Source organism: Pundamilia nyererei, unplaced genomic scaffold (assembly GCF_000239375.1).
Source record: "Pundamilia nyererei isolate P.nyererei 1_Seehausen unplaced genomic scaffold, PunNye1.0 scaffold00023, whole genome shotgun sequence".
NCBI classification, from domain to species: Eukaryota; Metazoa; Chordata; class Actinopteri; order Cichliformes; family Cichlidae; genus Pundamilia; species Pundamilia nyererei.
This window is the reverse complement of record NW_005187424.1, coordinates 3,554,076-3,574,475: the sequence shown is the minus strand read 5'-3', so window position 1 is coordinate 3,574,475 and position 20,400 is coordinate 3,554,076. Positions and strand designations below refer to the sequence as shown.

Below are 20,400 nucleotides of genomic sequence, written 5' to 3'. Positions count from 1 at the left end.
TGACCCCTGTCTCTCTTCATTTCACCAGTAATTGTCATGATTGCTGAATAACTTTCAGTTTTCAAACAAATGCATTAGCCAAATGAGCTAAGGTGAAGACTTTGATGGGTAGCCTTTCTGTCCTCCTCTCAGAGACAGACTGATTGCAGGGGAAAAAAACCCAACTTGACTGATTTGCCAGAATAATCACAGTAAATTGCTTGTAGCTCATTTGCAGATTGTTGTCAGCGAGATGGAGAGCAGTTTACCCATTTGACAGCTTAGTTAGCAGTCCAAGGACTTGTGAAATATCACACTTCATATGTATTCCAATTTGAGAACCATGTGAGACTGGAAATTGTGAGATTAAAGCGAGACTCAGCTCAGCTGCATTTGGCTGCGTGTATTCATATGTTTCATAAGAAGAATTCTTTTGATTTTAAATGAAAGATTTTATGTGCTTTTAATAACGAAACAGTATTAATTACAAAACCAGAAGAGTTCAGTTTTCACAAATAAATGCGAAAGGTCCTTGTCATTGCATTGCAGCATCTTCGTCTCCCTTTTTGTCACCCCATGTGGGTAAACAAGCGGTTGACATGAGTTAATTATTAATTAAACAAGAAGCAGGAGTGAGGAAATCATGGAGCAGTCCCTAAAGAGACCTCTAAACAAACGGGGCGTGGAGCAGGTACCAACGTGACCCTTCTCCCAAGAGTGCTGTCTACGGTGAGACTGCCGACTCACTAATGAGCTGTTTGCAGAAGTGGGTACACAGTGACAATGACCTCTGACCTTTGCCTACGCCGTCTGGGGAGCAGGGAGGGCTAGAGAACAAGAACCTGTCCTTTCTGCGCTGCTTTTTTGCTTTGATGAAACAAGTTTTGTGGCGCTTTCTCAAATGTTCTCCCTCTGAATGAATCGCTGCCGCCGAAGAGCAGCATTTCATTCTCGACGTGTGAAATTCACCCTGTGTGCTTCATAATGTCAGCGTGTTAGGAACTTGTTAACACTGGCTGAGCTGCACAATCACTTACATAATAATTATAGTAAAAAAGCCATAATGAGCATATCGAGACACATGACCTTCAGGCACTCTGTCTCCATACTTTTTTTAATTACCCTGATCATACACGATTTTTTTTATTGCGACATACAGTGAAACAGTATGAGACGCTAATGACCAGTTTGACAGTTTGATAGTTGGTGGAAATACTGCGTGTGTTCGAGGATGCCAGCGCGTCGACCGAGGAGCCCAGCGACAGTAAAAAGCCATCTAATTAACCCGCCTGGTATGACATCATGTGATTAAATTAAACCACATCATCTCCCTCTGGGTTTGCCTGGAAACAAACCCTAACAATTCATTCGCTAAGCTTTAATTTTCAAACCTGTTTCAAAGGCCTGATGCAAAAGATAATTACCAGCTTCATCTCGGTGGGTTTTTGTTCCATCCGCTTGTTCATTAATAACGATAAGAGGTTGGAGGTTAAAAACTCATTTAATTGCCTTTATATTAATGACATTATGAATAGCAGGCACTGTGGAGTCTAATTCTGTCCAGTAGTTAGTCGACATGCAGGGCCCCCTGGAGGGCCGCTCATTTTGCCAGAATTACACTACGGCAAAAACTAGAATTAATGTGCACCACACTATAACAGCGATGACAAACATGCTCTCCAGCATGGAATTATCTTGAGAAATGGCCACGAAGACTCACTCTCCACTCTTTTTCCACATGCACACTCACGAACACGCACTCTGCGGTTGCATCATGAATCCTGTTTTGTAAACAGAGTCCAGTCCAACCCCCCCGCCCCCTTTTTAAAAAGATATTCTGTTGCCTTTAGTGCCCCAGAACTAATTAGAGTCTCTTTACCCTCATGTCCTGTAAAGGTGAATTCCCTCCCACCTCTGGAAAAAAGAAAAAAAACCCTGAAAAACTGGAGCCGAGTTGGGCACTGATGACTAAATTGTACTCTACTTAGGAATAATGATAATGAAAATGCCTTTCAGCCAAGCCATTTCACCCATGAATATTGCAAAGAGGTAATTTCAGCGAAGCGTTGGCATTTTAACTAATTTAAATTCTTGTTATCTCTCCAATTCTTTTGGCTGGTTTTATGGTTACTGGAGCAGATTTAGTTGTGTATGCATTATAGCCACAAGAGCCTAACCATACATCTGAATGCTAATTAAACATTTGAATAATCATCTGGGAAGTTCAACACAGGGGGTGCCCCTCTATTCTGTGAGAATCAAAATCCCGATTTTCAAGACGGATAAATACATCACTGATGTCCCAAATGCTTTTGGTAGTGTTAGTTTTTGGAGTTCATTATTTCTTTTCGTCGTACCTTCCTTTATCTTTTCACTCCCCACTTTCCTGTCTGAATAAAGTAAAAGTAAGTGAATTTGTAGAATAAGGATCTTAACTAAATAGCACAAGGAACTTATTAGTTTACAAGTATCGCCAGCCAGAAATGAGGCCAAGGGGGGATGATGAATGAGTATATTTCCCCAAGCAAACGGCTGACCTGGATACTGCTTCCTTCCTCCCCTTCCCCAGTGCCAAGTGGGCCACCATTTTTCACTGGCCTCACACTTAGCTACGGACAGCTTTATACGGGCCCGTGCTAACTGTGGACCCGACCCACAGTCTGTCTCCATCGCAGATCACCTCCTTCTGCAGTCATCTGAAAATTGTAATCCCTTAGTCAGGGCCCCTGTAATTTGATCAAATAGCACGCACCCTTCCCCACCACTTACTGGCCAATTAAGTCAAGTTCTCACGCAGGGGGTCCAGCTGGCTCGGTGTTATCTGGGGATGAATTGATTGAAGCCATTCCACATCTATGAACCCTACTTTAATGATGTAGGTGATAATACTTGTAATTCTTCTCAGTCAGGGGACTCATGGGCACAGCTGTTACCGCCGTAATCCTTGTCCTGATACACTGAAGTACCAGCAAGGCATTAATCTGTCTCTCAGATTCTCCTCCGCCAGGTTTTTCTCCACCCTTTCCCTCCCTCGTTCCTGCCTGTGCTTGTGTCTCGTAGCTAATACTACATCTGTGAAATGTGACATTGAAGTTGGGGTGAAAAAAAAAAGAAAAGACAAAGATGAGGCGTAAAACACGATTGTGAAGGATTCGCTGTTAATGATTACGCATAGCTTACATTGCTCACTTCAGGCCCTGACCACTTTGTTAAAAAAGAACCCCTCCTCCCGTCGCTCCCCCACCCCCTCCAACTAAACCATGACAACTTAAGAAGGATAGATTTAGGAGTGAAAAATCAATAAATACATGCATTAGTTTCAAAGGCAGACATTAACATTCTAAAACAGACTTCTCTTATAATCCTGCCTCTAGCCATTCAGTCAAAATATCAAATTATCATAATGAGGTCTAACTGCATATAAATGCTAAGCATTAAAATCAGAGAAGGAGGTTACATATAATGCAATACATTCTTTATTAGAAGGTATCATTATACATGTGTCTATAGCTTCTATTCTTAATATTGCAGGATTAATTTGCATTGGAGCGCATTTCATGACTCTTAAAATACCTCTGTGACAATGGGAACAGGTTAATCACAGAGCACAGCGTCGGGCCTTTGTTTTACATATTTCTTCATGAAGGTGGAAGACTTTGTCAGAAATTAAAAATACAACAGATGACCTGAATTTTAGGCATATTATGCACAAAAGAGTTGAGCATGCTCTTAAGAGTGTCGACACTGTCTTTTAACTTGAGATCAGAGAGTGAGAATTGCATAAAAAGTAATCTGAAACCAGCGCCTCCATCCCCGTCCTGTTCCTCAGTTGGAAATGAGGAGAGGTTAGCTTCATCTGCTGGAACCTTGACAGGCCCTGTTTTACCCACTTGACTGGTTGCAGTTTTACCCGTCATGCGCACACACAAACAACAGCCGATAACACGCTCCCAGTTGCCATCAAGTCCCGATTAGGGTCCTCAGGGGTGCTTCGCTGATCAGGCCGGGGTCAGAGGGCTGCCGAAGCCAGGTGGAGTCTGGCAACGAGATCATGTAAGCTACACTTTAAGGTAGCATCAACAAGGCCAAATGCATTCAGGCCAGCTGCTGCTCTGTGGCACTGATAAGAATCACCTGCCAATAAAGAATGAAGATATTTATCACCGCTGCAGTTCATCACGTCGCCTCGCTTTGTATCGTTCCCTTAAAATGCTTTGCTGGGCATCTACTGTCTAAAGTTATTAAAATAATTTCCACATATTAACGCTCACAAGGCAGAATATCCATTTATCTGTGCCATTAAATTTACATTACCAACTTCTGTAAAATGTATTTCCCTTAAAGCTATTGTGTCTTGTAGGGAAACATAAAATCTTACATTTTGTATTATGTGTGTAAACTTAAGTATACTGATAGAATTTGCAAATCACTCTGAAAATGCATTGAATAATTATGAATAATACATAACCGCTGAACAAATTAGCCTGGTGTGAGCTCCAGTGCATTAGTGTTAGCTGAATGCCATGAAAGACGTTTGATATTAAGGATGAAAAATTGGGTGAGTAAGCAGCACTAGCAAGCTGGATCAGTCTCATGGTAAACAATTTAGCGCGGGGGCGTACAGTAATTACTGCTTTCAGTCTCATTTAGAAAGCCTGTTGGCACTCGGGAGCACGATGTCGCTGCGATGCTGGATGCGTTTCTGGATTCGTGATGCGCAGATATGAACAGTGATTTAAGTGACAGGAGGTTTGAGCTGTCATGCCAGCTTTGAGCACTTCCTACTAACCCCCCCAATTTTTTTATTATTTTTTTGTCTCTCTTCAAGACAGTGTCACGCCTACATTTGTCTGAACACATATTGCTCAGTTTAACTGCTACTTTTTCTTCTTACAAATAGATGCATGTGTGTGAGTGTATATGTGTGTGTGTGTGTGTGTGTGTGTGTCAGGAAAGGAGCTGTAAATGATCAGCAACCTTGAAGTGTTGTTTATCTATTCAACTGATATAGGGCTTCATTGAAAAATCAAATGGAGAATCACATTATGTACACGTATGTAAAAACATAGGGAATTAGAAAAAGCAGTGCAGCTTTGCATATGTATGTGTATGTGTGCGTGTGTGTGGCTGCAGGATAAAGCAACAAGCATTTTGGTCTTGTAAACACAACCATAGAGGAGCGTCTGTTGGTTTCTGTCCTTATTATTTTTGGCAGGGTTGCATATGTTCCCCGTGCAGAGCCGAGCTTGGTTATCATTCCAATCAGCTGAGGTGGAGAGAGTCACATTAATTTGTAGTAATTAATAGCACTGCCGCATCTGACAGCACATGCTAACGAGACCCTTTGATTGTTTGGATCTCTAAGTGTGCCTCTCCTTGTTTGCATCACCTCGGAGGAATTCGTAATATCAAAGCTTAGCGCTATCTGATAGTTGTCAAAATGCAATTTATAAAAGTTTAATTCTTTTATTGATTTAGTTTAGGTTTGATGCCTGCAGTGTCAGCTCCCTTGGTAGAACTTAGTGGATTCAAATGCTTGTCACCAGCTCGGCCTCCTTTTTACTGAGAACAATTGCCATAGGCCAGCCCAACAGGCATGGTTTAATTGCCATTAATTAAAAGCATAAATCTTTTTCTTCAGTTGCTCTGCTCTTAAACAGGGCTTTGCGTATCTGCTTTTTTCCTCTGCTTGTCAGAATCCCTCCTGGCTAGTCAGGGTTCACCCCCCACCCCCCTCTTCCTCCCTCCCTCTCTCCCTCTCTCTCTCTCTCTCTCTCTCTCCCTCTTCACCAGACGTTTCTGGAATCATCTTTTTAGCACACTCCTGCCTGATCTGACATGAAGTGTGGGCAGCATGGTGATATTTAGTAAACCGGCTTCCTTCTTTATTGATGTATAATGAGGTCAAATGAATCCTCTCGTACGCATGCTTAGATGGCTCCTTGCCTCAAATCCTTTCTGACAGCGAGTAAAACAGCCGGCAAACACAACGCCGGCTCCCAGAGACATGGTTGTGAAAAAGCAGGAGAGAAAAGGGGGGGGGGGAGCTCTTTTATACCTTGGCAATTTTCCTCCTGTCTAGTCCTTAATTAGAGACTTTTTACCCTCTGAACAGTATTACTCTTCTGCTCTAAGCCTCTAATACTGCAAATACTGGATGGGAGAATTAACATTAATGCTGGGTTTATTATCAAATGACAGCTCTATTTACTTAAAAAAATAAAAACACGGCTTGGTATCTTTTTTTCTCAAACACTGCGCAGTTTTATGAAGTTTCTGTGTGAACCCCGCTGTGTTTTTCAGTCTTATGTTGGGGTGATGTTTGACTGCACAAATAAAGTCACCATGATTTAAAAAAGAGATTGCTGGCATCCTAAATCATCAGCGGTGTCAAAACAATTCACTTCCCTTTCGTTGCCAAGCCTCTGCCTGTCGCCCTCAGCCGCGTGGCCTCCGCTCCTGGGTGGCCGTGTCACCACGAGCGGCTCATCCCGGCCATGCGCCTGTTTATGCATATTAGCTTTTTTGCCTCATGTGCCTGCATTCGCAGCTATTCCCTCGCGTAACTGCATATCTAGTCAGGGCTGAGGCTTCCCAGGCCTTATTAAAACCAAGAGAGTGTTTCAATTCAGGGTCATCGAGAGAGTGCAGCACATAAATATGTTAGGGCAGCGCTATCAGCCGGTCAGTTTACAGGGGGGTGATCGATGATGGTCATGGCACACTCGCACAAACATCTTAAGCGGATGCGGCTTTTGCTTAATTGGGAGCTTTGCCGCTCAGATTCCGACTTATTTGATGTTGATGATGAAGTCCCAGGAAGGCTGTGAGATTCTTGTAAACTAAATGTGCATGCATGCTGTCTTCATTTGTACGCTGGTCCGAACTGTTACCCGTCAATTTAACCTGCATAGTTTACCTCTTCTTCTACGGGAGTATCAACACACACATACGTACACACATGCCCCGAGCTCATTTTTAATCCTCGCGGCTCACTGTGAAGGCAGGAGGAAGTTCCAATTAAAATTAAAATAAGCTCTTTTAACGGTCTCTTAAATTGACAACTGAACAATGATTTTCGAATTGGTATCTGTCAAAGGTCTCGGAAAATCCTCAGTTGATAAGGCCCAACGCATCCAATTAGTAGCAGAGTAGGGCCTCAGCCAGTAATGATTTCCAGGTCCCTTAAGATGTGGCGTGGACACTTATTGCAAATTACTGACAAAGAGCCCCGCTGTATTGATGAGAGGGAGAACAGCCAAGTCTCCGTGTTCCCATCAGGTGGACGAGCACTAAGAGGGGTCTGAAGGAGAGCCCAGGTGTCTCTCTCGCTCGTTCTCTCTCTCCTCTTTTCCGCAGCCATAATGTGGCCTTGCTGTGTAGCTCGTATATAGCCCCCCTGCTGACACGGACTCTCAGAGACCAGCCTCTCTTGACATGAGCCCCAGCTCAGGGAAAATGCTAATGCTAACGCGAGGAAGGTGTCAGGAGCGGATCATCAATAATGTCTGCAAGTTTACTGCCCTCTTCTAATTATAGCTTCTATCTCTCAGGGCCGCAGGAGACTGCAGGGCAGCTCCTTAATTGAGCTGAGGTAGATTTACTTCCCCATCATATTCGCGGCTCCATTGTTTACAGTCCTTGAAACTGATTGAAAGGAATCAAAAGATTCGTTGAGATGTGATTCAGTACAGAACATGTTTGGTATGCAGGAGGAATGACTAAAGGAGGATGATTCTTGCTGGTCAGGTAGGGATTTAGATTTGAAGGCCATGCTATAGCCAGAGGTCATATCATTTAATTCTCAGCATTGATGCCTCTGGAATGCTGTATGTGATGTTTTTTTTGCTTCTTGCTGTTACATTGCAGGCTGGTTCCGGAGGGGCAAATAAGAGCTGCTTCAATGACAGTCTAGTAAGTAAGAGCTGCTCACCTCAATTATGGGAGTTAATGAATAGATAATCACATTTTGCATTTAGATTTGCTGCTTGTGTTGCAAGATTGTAGCCCACATTCCCTCCATGGTCTCTGGGGAGGGTTGCTGCTGGTCCACAAAGCTCTCAGGCCATGCTAAGTCCCCTGATGCTTCCACGGGTCTGCCGCTTCCATCCTGCTGTAGGCTCAGTGAAGAAGGTGTTGACCCTGGTGACCTGAGCCTGCTTCCATTGGGTGAGGAAGGGCTGCTCTATACTCTGTGCTTCAGGGTCAAATGGTTTTGTAGTTTGTAGTTTCCTCTAGTTAGATGTTTGTTGCAAATGACTGTTGAGAAGAGGGAGGGCTGATAGCTGAGTAGGTATCTCCAGCAGGGAGGGGTTTGGGATGTTTTTGACATTTTGCTCAAGGTGATGATTGTGCTTGTGTTTTGTGCTGCTTGCGAATACAATATGAGCTAAATACTGATTGGTGATTATCGTTATGTCACTGTTTATCTTCATTTTTAATTCATGCCCCCAAAAATTCTATTTCTGTGAGCTGATTTGCATCTGCTCATCATCTGGATGCCGTTGTAATCCCCGCTAAACTTGTAGCCCTCTGCTCGCCTGTGTTCCTTTAAGATGAGAGAGGCTTTGATTTTCCCCATCTTTGTGTCACACTGACTGGCATGCTATTTGACAGGTGGAGTTAAAATAGAGAAAATTGTGGATGAAAATTCGTCAGTCTCAATCTCTTGCCCTGGGCTGTAGGCAGCAGAGACAGAAGCCCACTGCTTCGTGTCAAATGTTTATCAAAGGGCCTGATTAAATTGCTGTGTTCAGGGTAACAGCCTTATAGAAAAAAAAGTGAAATCCCTATACCTTGGCAAGGAGTCCTTGTATGATTGTGAGCACAATAAAGCAAGTGGATGTTTAGGTGCCAGAAGAAACCTCTGACCAGCCAACTGTAAGGAAGGCTGGAATATCATATGCCCTTTGTTGTCGCACAAAAAGAGACGCAGGCTCTGAGATCTGTTGTTGTTCTCACTTTCCTCTGTCTTCTCAATCATTCTTTTTTCTTTTTATTGCTGGAGGAAATAAACCTGGCCCCTTTTGCTGAGGCTAGCTAGCTTCCCCTGGCCATTCCTCTCTGTTTTGTTTCAAAAGGGCAAGGCTCTCCAGCCTGAGCAGTTTGCCCTGCAGTCCCACGCCAGGGGCGATGCTTGCCTCAGCTGCTTCATCACTGGGGGACTGGGCTAACGTCTCCTGACTGCACTTAGCTGTGTTTCTCTGATACGGTCATATCACATCAGCCTGGGCACATGTGACATTGCATCTCTCCCTAACTTTAAGCAGTTTGTTGCCATCCACGTTCTTTCTGCTTTTATCTTCCCATTTTTTTGAGTGATGTTATGATTTGCTGCAATATTTTCTGGCAGTGCTGCTGCCACACGTTTGTGTCGGATAACAGGGCCTATTACAAGATCTCTCGATCTGGCCAGTTTTCGCCTACAGGAGACAGAGAGAGCTATGACTCCCCCTCCCAATTTTTTTTTTTTTTCGCTCATCCTTACCCCCGCATTTGAATTTCTAGATAATAGGCTTTGACTTCTGGCTGCACGTTTATGGGTCTTTTCATGTTATCAGCTTAGCTCATAGCGTGGAGCTGAAGAACACAGACTCCTAGTGACAGGCCAGCCAGTCAGCAAGGCGAGCCTGTCAGGATCTCTCATACACTAATGATTTCCCTTTAGTCTATTTTCTGTCTCATTGGCCGTTTCCTTCAAAAACAAAATTGCTCATTTAAATTCTCATGCCTGGGGCATTTTGGTCTTCAAATATTGTTGGAAAGTGAAAGGATTAGGCAAAATATGCTTTTTTAAAATGTTAATATATTTTCTGGTTCACTTTCTCCTCTGAGGCCAATTAGAGAATTTCTGCTGGCTGCATTAATGTCAAACTGACATCCCCAGCTATAATTACACTGTGCTTGAAACCTAACTTTCACTTGTGGGTAGATGAGTGTGCCTTGCAGTGACACATAGACTCGCTCTGCCAGCTTTTGATCATTTAATCATTGCTTGCTTTCTTTCACTCTTGCCTCCCTTGCTTGCTGATGATCTCACCTTTTATTCTTTCTGTTGCAAAATGCAGTGTTGTGTTTCATTATTCACCGCCGTATTTTGCAGGGTTCATTAGTGACATCATCCCCCCCTTCTCTGCCTGCTCTCGCAGCAACACGAGGAGAATGGGATGGTCCCTTCAGGTGCAGATACCATATGTACATTGTTTACTCGCTTGATTCCCGATTTACATTGTCTTGTTTGTGTTCTCTGCATGTTCTTTTTTTTGTTTGTTTGTTTGTTTACGGTGCGACGACTGAGTGCTGTCAGGATTTGAAGGATGGGTACACATTCACCGTGTTTTTGCCAGTCCTCCTGATGCTGTGTCAAGACCAGGGAAACAGTTAAAGTGGTTAATGCTTTCACTGTGAATATGAATGCCTCCACACAGCACTCTGAAACTCTGTGACAGACTCCACAATTTGGGCTTCATTTCCCTGTCAGTTAATATAGAGGCAGTGACGCTTCATTCTTAATATCTATGAAGAGAAGAGTCGCTGACATGTTGAATGAGCAATAATACTAAACAAAATTAGAAGGGAGAGATTTTCAGAGGGATTGGTGCAAATGTGTGCAAATCTGTAAACACTCCAAATGAGGAAAATCACAAATTGCATTGAGACTTAAATGTGTGTCTGACACTGGATTTCTCTGGAAAGGGAAAAAGAACAAAATGCTTCAAACGCTCAGATTTCTGCTGTTTTACTGACACCTTTTAAAGGCTGGAGATGATAGGAGTGTTATCAGACATCAGTTTTCTTCACAATGCGCCCTGCAGAGGTGGAAATGCTCGCACACCTACACATTTTAAAACCAAACTCCATCACTGTTTTCAAAGTGACTTCAGGCACCAATTGCTTCTGTCAGGAGAGCAGAGTCTTGTGAATGAGCTGCACTCCTCCTCCCCATTTAGCCTCCAACAGCTTGACAATTGTGATGCCAATCAGCTTAATGACCCAGTGATTGTTCTGAATTTCCATTACCCCGTGTTGGACACCATCAATCTGTTGCAGTATGTGGTGTTTCTGGAGGGGGAAAAAAAATCACAGCATAATTTGACAAAGTGTACCTAAGCTTCCTTGGCTATTCGTAATGTCTACCATCCACCTCTGTTCACCCCCCCTCCTTCGTCTTTTCTCCCCGCCTCACTCTGTTTGCATTGTTTTACTCCTTTGCTTGGACTTCAGGTAATAGGAAATGGCACTGACCCCTCCTGATCCCCCCGATTACCTTCGTGAAGCGTGAATGTGGTATGGAATCACACATCAGGAGACGAGTTGTAATTATTTCTGCGATGCCATCAGCATGGATCAATCACTCAGGGAGGCTGCGAGTGGAACGCCGCTCACAGCCATAGATGGAGCCAGCAGCGACCATCTTTGACTGACAGCTTTGGTAATTAAGTGATTGTATAGACCCCTCCGACTGTTATAACAACCTTGTCAGGGCCAGCCTGTGTTTGGAACACACTCAAATCAATGTGTTCTCCACTCCCTAAGCATTTCTGATCATGTACCTCAGACAGAAGAACTATTTGCATGGACGCTGCTTTCCTTTGATAATTGACATGGCAGTAAAAGAGATTTTAAAACACACATTTAAAAAATATACTTAACATTAACATTTTTAGCATATTTGTTTCTCATAGGAGGCCAAAAAATTGCAAATTTCAAGGTTGCTAAGGCTTGATGAATAAAAGTAGATTTTACTCTCTTCCTTGTATCAATCTTAGAATTTCATGGCATATAATAACTCTAACGGGCACTTCAAATCTGAACTTGAATGTCACATGTTTCGTTATTGCGTGATGTGTAGAAGTTGAAATAATATACAGTGTTTCCATCTTAAATGTCAGGTCACTTTAACGCTCCAACCTTTAATTCCAGAGCTTCAAAGATCTAAATTACCATTGGAATTTGCTTCCCATCGGCATATTGTCATATCTTTGCCTTATTTTACCACATAAAATGAAAAATGTTTGACAGCAGAGAACTAGGTTGTCCATATGGTCTCAAAGAGAATAATTGGTGTGAACATTGGCACACAATTCTTCTAGATTGATGGGCCATTGATAACTCATCTATTTATTATGTCAAACAGTCAAGAGTTCTTTCTGTTATTTAGTCTGAACTTTTAAACTGGCAACTGCAGTATCCAGGTCGAGTTAAATCAATAGTGGGTCAACGTGCTAAATAAACCACTTCATTTTACGCGTTCAGAGTACTCATAAGAGTAATATAAACGGTGAATAACTGGCTTATCACGAGGCTAAACACATAGGATATTTTTAAGGCTTTATTAACATGTCTGTTATATTTGCTGATGCAATTAGATGTGGCTGAAAATCACAAAAAAGCCTAACAAATGACCTTCGAGTTAAGTTTTTTTTTTTGTAGAATTTGTTTGTGTAAAACAGCTTTTATGACATATGATGTCATGCATATGATGTAATGTGTGGTTATAGAGAACCCTCACATGTTCATTGATACTATATGTGATTACAGCTACATTGCAACAACATGTGTCATAAACCATCTGTTAAATATTTTTCAGTGGGTTTTAGTGGTAAACAGAGAGGCTATATTAACATATTCACAAAAATGTTGGCCAGGAAGGTTCTGATTTGATTGCATAACTTTGTGTTCACGTTTATAGCGTCTGCCTTCGCTGTCAGACTCCTCGGAACAGCTTTTGGTCAGCTGATGTAAAGTTTAACGTTAGGGGGGTGTTACTCAGCTTGCTATGAGGTCAGAGTTTAGCAAACTACTTCAACAGTTGTGCCAACATCTCCCACAGAGGGTCGATCCAAATTAAATTCAAGTGCCGCAGCCTCACTATTGGTAAACTCTAAAACATTCAGAAAAAAAGAGATGCAAAACATATTTTGATATCCGACATAATAAAGGACAAACTTTGGGATCAGCAGATGTTTTCTGTGTCAGCAGCAATTCTGAACAAAATTAAGACATCTGTCTACTAGTGTCAAATTCACCCTGTTTGTTTTTCTTTCCACCAGTTCTTCACTGAACCAACAATTCTCTTGTGGTTTCTCTTGGCCACACACACACACACACACACACACACACACACACACACACACACACACCAAAAAAGGTTAAGTGTGTGATATTTGCCAGAGCTGAATATTTCAAAACACAGAGGACCTCCATGCACCCAGTTAATTTTTTGCGTTTTTATTTGTTTTCTTTACTAGAGGTCATCATTGCAACAAGCTGATATGCACCAATTTTTCAAGATGTAGATTTCTGGGAAAAGATTTGTGAAGAATCCCAAATTCCCGCAGGGACTCAAACAATTATTCTTTTAAAAAAATGTATTTCTCCCTCTTAAACACTGACCACCTAACATTAGTGACGTGCGGGTGATACGGGTTTTATTCTTCAATGTGATACTCTGACTTCATACATACCTGCTGTCCTTGTTGTTGTCCTTTTGCAGCTTTTAATCAATGCAATACTTCCCATCCTATTCCCACCATCTGTGATGGGATGGTCAGTCACAGCCCGTATGCTGACACTGACACTTAAGCCATTTTTACGGCACAACAATGTGAACTGCTGCGTGCAGCACTTGGCTCTGTTGTGTCTAATTTGAGATATTTTAGCAAAATTATAAAAGTAATACTAAAGCTTAAAATTCATATTAACATTTATTTATTGATGAATAGTAATAGTAGCTTAGATCATATAGAAATCCACAAAAAGACCCATTGTCCTCTTAGCTTGTGCAGTGTTATGGGCTTATGTTAATCAGGCACTTTAGTAGCTGATAAACTTGGATTTAAATATAACTGTGTTCTGAATTCCAAGCAGAAAAAAATCAATACACATACTGAAATGCTTCTCAGTCACTCTAACTTTTGTTTTACTGGCCCCTGAATGTGTAAAGTGTTATGATGTATTATTAAAATATTTGTAATACTGCTTGACAGACAAAGCGTGACACATAACATTTAAAGCTGTAGGTACTAAAATAGGAAAAGTGGCATTTTTACTTGCATAATTAAAATAAATCTCTAAATAGGCCTCCTCCTGTCCTGATTGGATCCTCCTTTTAATGACGTTGCTCATGAAAATTAAAAATATATAACTGAGCGAGATCTTAAGTCTGCGGTCATAAGGCAAGCTGCAAACCATGAATTCATTCTCATTAGATAAACACTACAGCCGACTGTTAAGTTTGTTTGTTTTCTTTTTTTTTTTTAACTTGTCTTTTGTGAAACTCCTCCACCTCTCCGTGCGTGTCCGGCTGTCGCAGCATCCTCCTAACGACACCACCCTCCATCCCCGCAGTGACTGACAGGCTAAATGCGGGGGTGTCTCTGCGTAAACGCTGCAACTGTGCAACCTAAAGGTCGCCAGCGGTGAAGTGACAGCTTACACGCAAAGCCGCCAGAGAATCAATATGGTGCCAGCCACTGTTACACCGTCCCATCATCGACCATCAGCTGAGGCCAATAAGACGATACTCTAACTGGTAGCATTCAATTTGCTCCTGCGGCGCCTTAAATCTAATAAAGCGATTGATTGTTCCTGTTTGCAGTTGATGAGCTGCCCATGCACCTCTCCACACATTGACTGACGTGTTTAAGCATCGCTTTGATCCGATCTATGCGATTTGTAGGGAATAAAGCTCAGAAAAGGCCCGATTACAGGCTGCATGTGGACAGGATATTCTAATTGGCTCTCCACCGCGGGGATGATGCACTTTACAGCCATGTGCGTCATGTTGTGCTCGAAATCTTTGTTTTATTTTTGGAGCTTCATCCGTGATCGATAACTATTTTAAAATAAGTTGTATAAGTTAAATGCGAAGCAATGCGACTCATTAAAGGGCAGCTGAGGCCCCAGTTTGCTCGTGAACTTCATTCCAGCACCGCCGGGTCACGCTTTGTCGCCGCCTTGTGTTTAAAGCCTGCCTGCATCTCACGCTGGAGGAGGGCAACATCAGCTGAGATGATCCAGAGGTAAAACATCATTTTAATCTTCTTAGTGTCCGCGGCTTTTCATTTAAACAATTATGAAATAAGGTTAGGAAATGTAATAGACTTTGTTTAAAATCTTAAAGAAAAACCCCCCAAACATATTTAGATTAAGAGAGACATTATTTTGCAATGAAAATATTCATATTTCACCGCACTGAACGTTTTCTATACGTGAATAATATTTATACAATATTTATGCAGTTAGGTAATAATAGATATTTAAATTATTTAATTAACACAAACGTTTTAATTTTAATTATGGTGCCGTTCCTAACAAATAAACGAATAAATAAATATAGTTATTTTGTTTTTAAGCAAAGTAATAAGTATATATTAGATTCCAAATTTGTTAAAAATAAAAGCTCTATGAATTCAAAAAAAAAAAAAACCCTTTGCTGTTTTAAATCCCCGGTGTTATTATTTTTAAATGAATAAATAAATTAGGAACAAACCTACAAATCCGGATTTTGGACAGCAAAAAAAAATCTTCCTCCCCTTCACATGAATAATCAACACCAGCACTGTCTTCCCTGCCCACCTGCTGAAGGAGCAGAAAAAAAGAGAAAAAGAAATAACAACAATAATCATAAGAAGAATAATAAATGAACCCTTTCCGATGTCCCTGCATCAAATTCCAGAAAGGTCGCAGTGGCTGTGGAGAGAGGAAAAGATTCCATCTGAGAGAAATTACACGCGTCTGCCAAACAGAGAGAGAAACGTGCTGCTACATTCGCCTACCTACAAGAAGTGGCGTTTCCCATCATCCGGAGAGTGTGGAGCCTCTCTCCGCAGACACTTTGTCAGCTTGAGCCGCAGTTTTTTTTTTCTTCCTCCGCATCCTTCAGATCCACATGGAGAGGGGAAAAGTGCTGAATTTCTACTACCTTTGAACGCTCATTAGCACCTCATAATTACTTTACTAATTAGGGTGACATGGTTATTAACAAGATGCGCTGTCATGACAGTCCCCACTCCTCCCCGCTCCTAAATATGTCGACCTTGCGGCTCCTAGAATATATCCTTAAAGATAGATCAGATGCCAGCAGCGACACTGGAGCCGGTTCTCAGGGCGCACAAACGTCTGACCTGATATTTAGCTTTTTATCTCCACAAACAATTTTTAAAATAATAAATCAGGGCTGGAATTTGGCTGTGGTCAAATCTGGCAACAGCTGCACTTTTCTTTTATCGTCTACGAGGATAAAGAAAGCTTTAAAAAGAGTTTGACGGCTGGAAAATAAAGTAAATGTTTGTACTTCATCCTACCATGCTGGAGTTTCCACTGAGGACTTTTTTTTCGCTTTATAAAATTATTTCAAATCTGAATTTAATTTTTCTTTTTCTTTTAAATTCCCACATCTGTAGCTTTTTCTTGACGGCCAGGATTTAATATGAAATGTTCCCAGTTTGGCCTTAAAGCACACGCGTGTTTTTTTTTTTCCTCCCTTTTTTTTTTTTTTTAAAGACCTGCACTAAACTCGGTGCAATGGTTGGATTGAACTACCTAGATAAAGAAACAACTCGCTGATTGGTGAGGTGCCCGAGCCGGTCAGGACGCGAACCAATGGGAGAGGAGGAAGGTGGGTGGGGAGGTGGAGGGGGAGAGAGAAAAAGGCGTCGAGTGTTTATTATAAAGGAGAAAATATTAATTCCCCCTCGCCGTGGGCCGTGACGTCAGTATAGGAAGTCATTGTAGAGCTACACTGAAGCGATTAGCAGCAAAAAGGGGGAGCCTGATGTCGAGGAGTCAGCCCTATGTATATCTCTCTATACGCCTCAACTTTTAACACAAAGTTCAATATCCAAACACAAAAAGGGACGTGGACTACGCAGACCCACACTTTGCTTTTTCGCATTTTCACTGAATGTAACTTCGTGGACCATAGGCTGTGTGAGCCGCCTGTAAACGTGGATTTTGTCTCTCTCCGGGGTTTATTTCTCAGCTCTTTTAAAAAAAAATTGATTTCATTTATTTAATTATTTTTTTTTCTAACTCAGAGTTAATTTTGCTGACTTTCTTGTGATTTGCGCCGGAGGAGAAGCATCTCGCTGTTGTTATGAAGACTTCATCCGTCCTTTCTTAATATGGAAGGATCCAGCGGGTCGAGTTTTGGGATAGACACTATTTTATCCAGCGCGTCTAACTCTGGTAACCCTGTGCTAATGAACGGAGATTTTCGGCTCGACAGCAGGACAGCGGATTTCAGGAGCCAGGCGACCCCGTCGCCATGCTCGGAGATAGACACTGTGGGAACCGCTCCCTCGTCCCCCATCTCGGTCACCATGGAGCACGCCGCCGATCCGCATCTGGTCCAGGACAGCCTTCAGCATCACCACCATCACCACAACCAGCCGCAGAGTTTGCCGCTGTCGCCTCAGCAGCAGCAGCAGCCGCTCGCCGGGGCCGGCTGCGCCCCGAGGACTGCCACCTCCTCCTTTTTAATCAAAGACATTTTAGGCGACAGCAAACCCCTGGCTGCCTGCGCACCTTACAGCACCAGTGTATCCTCACCCCATCACACACCAAAACCAGAAAGTGCCACGGCTCCGGACGGCTTCAGGCCCAAGCTGGAAGAAGACGAGAACAGAAGCAAGTTGGACAAAAGAGACGACATTCAGATCGAAATGAAATGCAAGGGTAAGAGCTCGTCATACTAGCAGGCTTGTTAAATTCACATTTTCAATACAGTAGAGTTCAGGATGAGCCAGGGACTCAATAATAATAATAATAATAATAATGATGATGATGATGATGATGATGATAATAATAATACTAATAATAATAATACTAATAATAATAATGATAATAATAATAGCGCTCGTTGTCTTAGTTCCAGCTTCCTTTATTAGTCTAATAGATGTGAAAACAGATGTATGCCTGGTGATTCTCCCCGTGCGCGGGGCCTCCCTAGTGGGTCAATTAGAGAGATTATTGTTCTTCCTGGAGGGGGGATTATGGAGCACTGAAACACAACTACAAATAGAGATGGATTGATATATTGATTTCTCGTTTTCTGATAGAAAAAAGAAATCTTCAGGTATCAAATGCAGACGTTTCTTTTATTGCTGTTGTCTTGCCTCACGTGTGGCTGAAGGAAGTATTTGTACAAAGTTGGTCAAAGTTTGAGTGGAGGTGACGCACGCACGCCTCTGCGAGGTTATTATTCGAGTGTCGGTGTTGGGAGGAAGACTTAAAAAAACGTTGGTGTGTGAAGAAAATTTCCAGCAGGCCTTTTATGGTTAACCACAATTCATCCGCCTTGCTCTGCGCCTATAGGGACTAAAGAAGAGGGTGACCGGGAAATCTCCAGTAGCAGAGACAGTCCGCCGGTGCGCACGAAAAAACCTCGCAAAGCACGGACAGCCTTTACCGACCACCAGCTCAACCAGCTTGAGAGGAGCTTTGAGCGACAAAAATACCTCAGCGTGCAGGACCGCATGGACCTGGCCGCGGCTCTCAACCTGACAGACACACAAGTCAAGACCTGGTACCAAAACAGACGGTAAGCGGCCATCATTTTTAATAACTGCTGCAGACACAACGAGCGAGACGAGGTCAAACTGGGGAGCAAGAACCCCTTTTGGCTCTGTAAAACAAATGAATACAGCTGTTACATCGGCCAACACTGGGTATTTAAATCTAAAGATTATGAAAATCAATCTGACTTATTAATTTATACTTTTATTTTTTAAAAAGTGTTTTTCAGCCACGTACAAAGATCTGCGTTGGTTATATTTTTGCGCTGCGTGATCTTAACATTTCTAATCCACGTGGAGGGAGAAAATAAATTACACCACAAAAGAATCTTGTATTTTAATTGATTTAATTGTCGTTCTGGAAAAAAAAATAGATTTTGATCATGTTTCATTTTTATTCCGTATAAAAACAGACAAATAGAAAAATAAGCAAGTTTTATTTTCTGAGTATTTGTGGACAAATGTGAGGCTGACATGATGACACGTTGATCAGGAGATGATGTGTAAAATAAGGAAGTGTATGTAATTTCGGACATTGTAGATCATATGAAAATATATTATTTGTCTTTTTTATATTCAGTTTTGTAATATTCATTAAGTCTTATTACATAAATTATTTCAGCAATAATAAATTGGTGCATTTGTTTAATTACTGGAAGTTTCCTGATTTATATTTTTCCTGCGCTTTAAATATGGAACTTGTGCTTCTTACTCCTCCAGTCTTTCAGAGTTTCTAAAATAATCTCACTACAAGGCCCTTTACATTTTATCCCGCTACCCTTCACAGTAAAACTTGATCTGAAATTGAAAGAATGTGCGTGCATTATATTTTTGTACAGGTGTGAGAAAAGTAGGTTTAGCTAAGTTTGGACTGAAGCGTATTTCCCCCCATCTCCTTCTCTCTTTTGCCTAATTAAACCATAACCATATATTCGTGCCCGCAATAATTAGGCCTCTGCATACCGATTAAAGGGGCGTTTGGGAAATCAGCAAGAGAGCGAAGTGATTAAATAATTCATCTGTTGTATTTTGATTTCCAGGACGAAGTGGAAGAGGCAAACGGCGGTCGGATTAGAGCTCCTGGCTGAAGCAGGAAACTACTCGGCCTTACAGAGAATGTTCCCGTCGCCCTATTTCTACCACCCGAGCCTGCTGGGCACCGTGGACAGCACGACGGCAGCCGCGGCGGCCGCAGCCATGTACAGCAGTATGTACCGGACTCCTTCCTCGCCGCATCCCAGCCTCCAGAGACCTCTTGTCCCGAGGGTGCTCATTCATGGCCTTGGGCCGGGGGGGCAACCGGCACTAAACCCCATGTCTAACCCCATGCCCGGCACGCCGCACCCGCGGTAAAACGCAAAATTAAGACGCTGACCAGAAACCTGGTTGAACACGTGATGTGAGTAACTGCATCGGAACCACATTGCAGGACTTTCTCTCTCTACCCGACCCCCCCCCAAAAAGACACATTTAAAGACATTTTACAGAAGTAAAGGAGGTATTTAATATAGGCCCGAATAGCCTAAGTCCAGTCCTAAAGACTTTCTGTCCGGGCCCAGACACACCGCGAGGACTGCTCATGTCTGATTGTTTGTTTGTTTGTCTTTTGTACAAATACACTTACATTAGCAAATAAACTTATAAAGTTTATTAGATGGAGAAGAACTGAATGAATAAAGAAGTAATGATACTGATTGAATTGTAGAAGCTTTAATTCAAACTCGAGTCCAAATTAATTTCTTTTTAAACGCAAACCTTCATTCAAGAAGATGCAAAAGCCGGAGTCCAATTTTATTCATAAAGCACATTTAAAATAGCAACAGATTACAGAAGTTGTTTAAAATTTCCTTCTATTTTTTGACTGACAATCCCAGAAATTACATTAATCTGCGAAAGAACAGAT

The 20,400-nt window shown here is 42.1% G+C and overlaps 1 protein-coding gene and 1 long non-coding RNA gene across 2 annotated transcripts in view; both read left to right on the top strand.

Annotated features, from left to right (window-relative positions):
- Window positions 1-11,660, top strand: part of LOC106456144 (uncharacterized) — a 45,399-nt gene extending 33,739 nt beyond the window's left edge. Inside the window, exon 4 of the long non-coding RNA XR_001290304.1 lies at window positions 11,203-11,660. This is a non-coding gene — a long non-coding RNA (uncharacterized LOC106456144). The remainder of the gene's footprint in view (window positions 1-11,202) is intronic.
- Window positions 11,661-16,685: 5,025 nt separating this feature from the next.
- Window positions 16,686-20,185, top strand: barhl2 (BarH-like homeobox 2). The gene is made up of 3 exons (XM_005727216.1): window positions 16,686-17,658; window positions 18,298-18,523; window positions 19,538-20,185. The coding sequence occupies exons 1-3, from the start codon at window positions 17,106-17,108 to the stop codon at window positions 19,848-19,850; spliced, it is 1,092 nt and encodes a 363-aa protein (XP_005727273.1). The 5' UTR covers window positions 16,686-17,105; the 3' UTR covers window positions 19,851-20,185.
- Window positions 20,186-20,400: the final 215 nt, after the last annotated feature.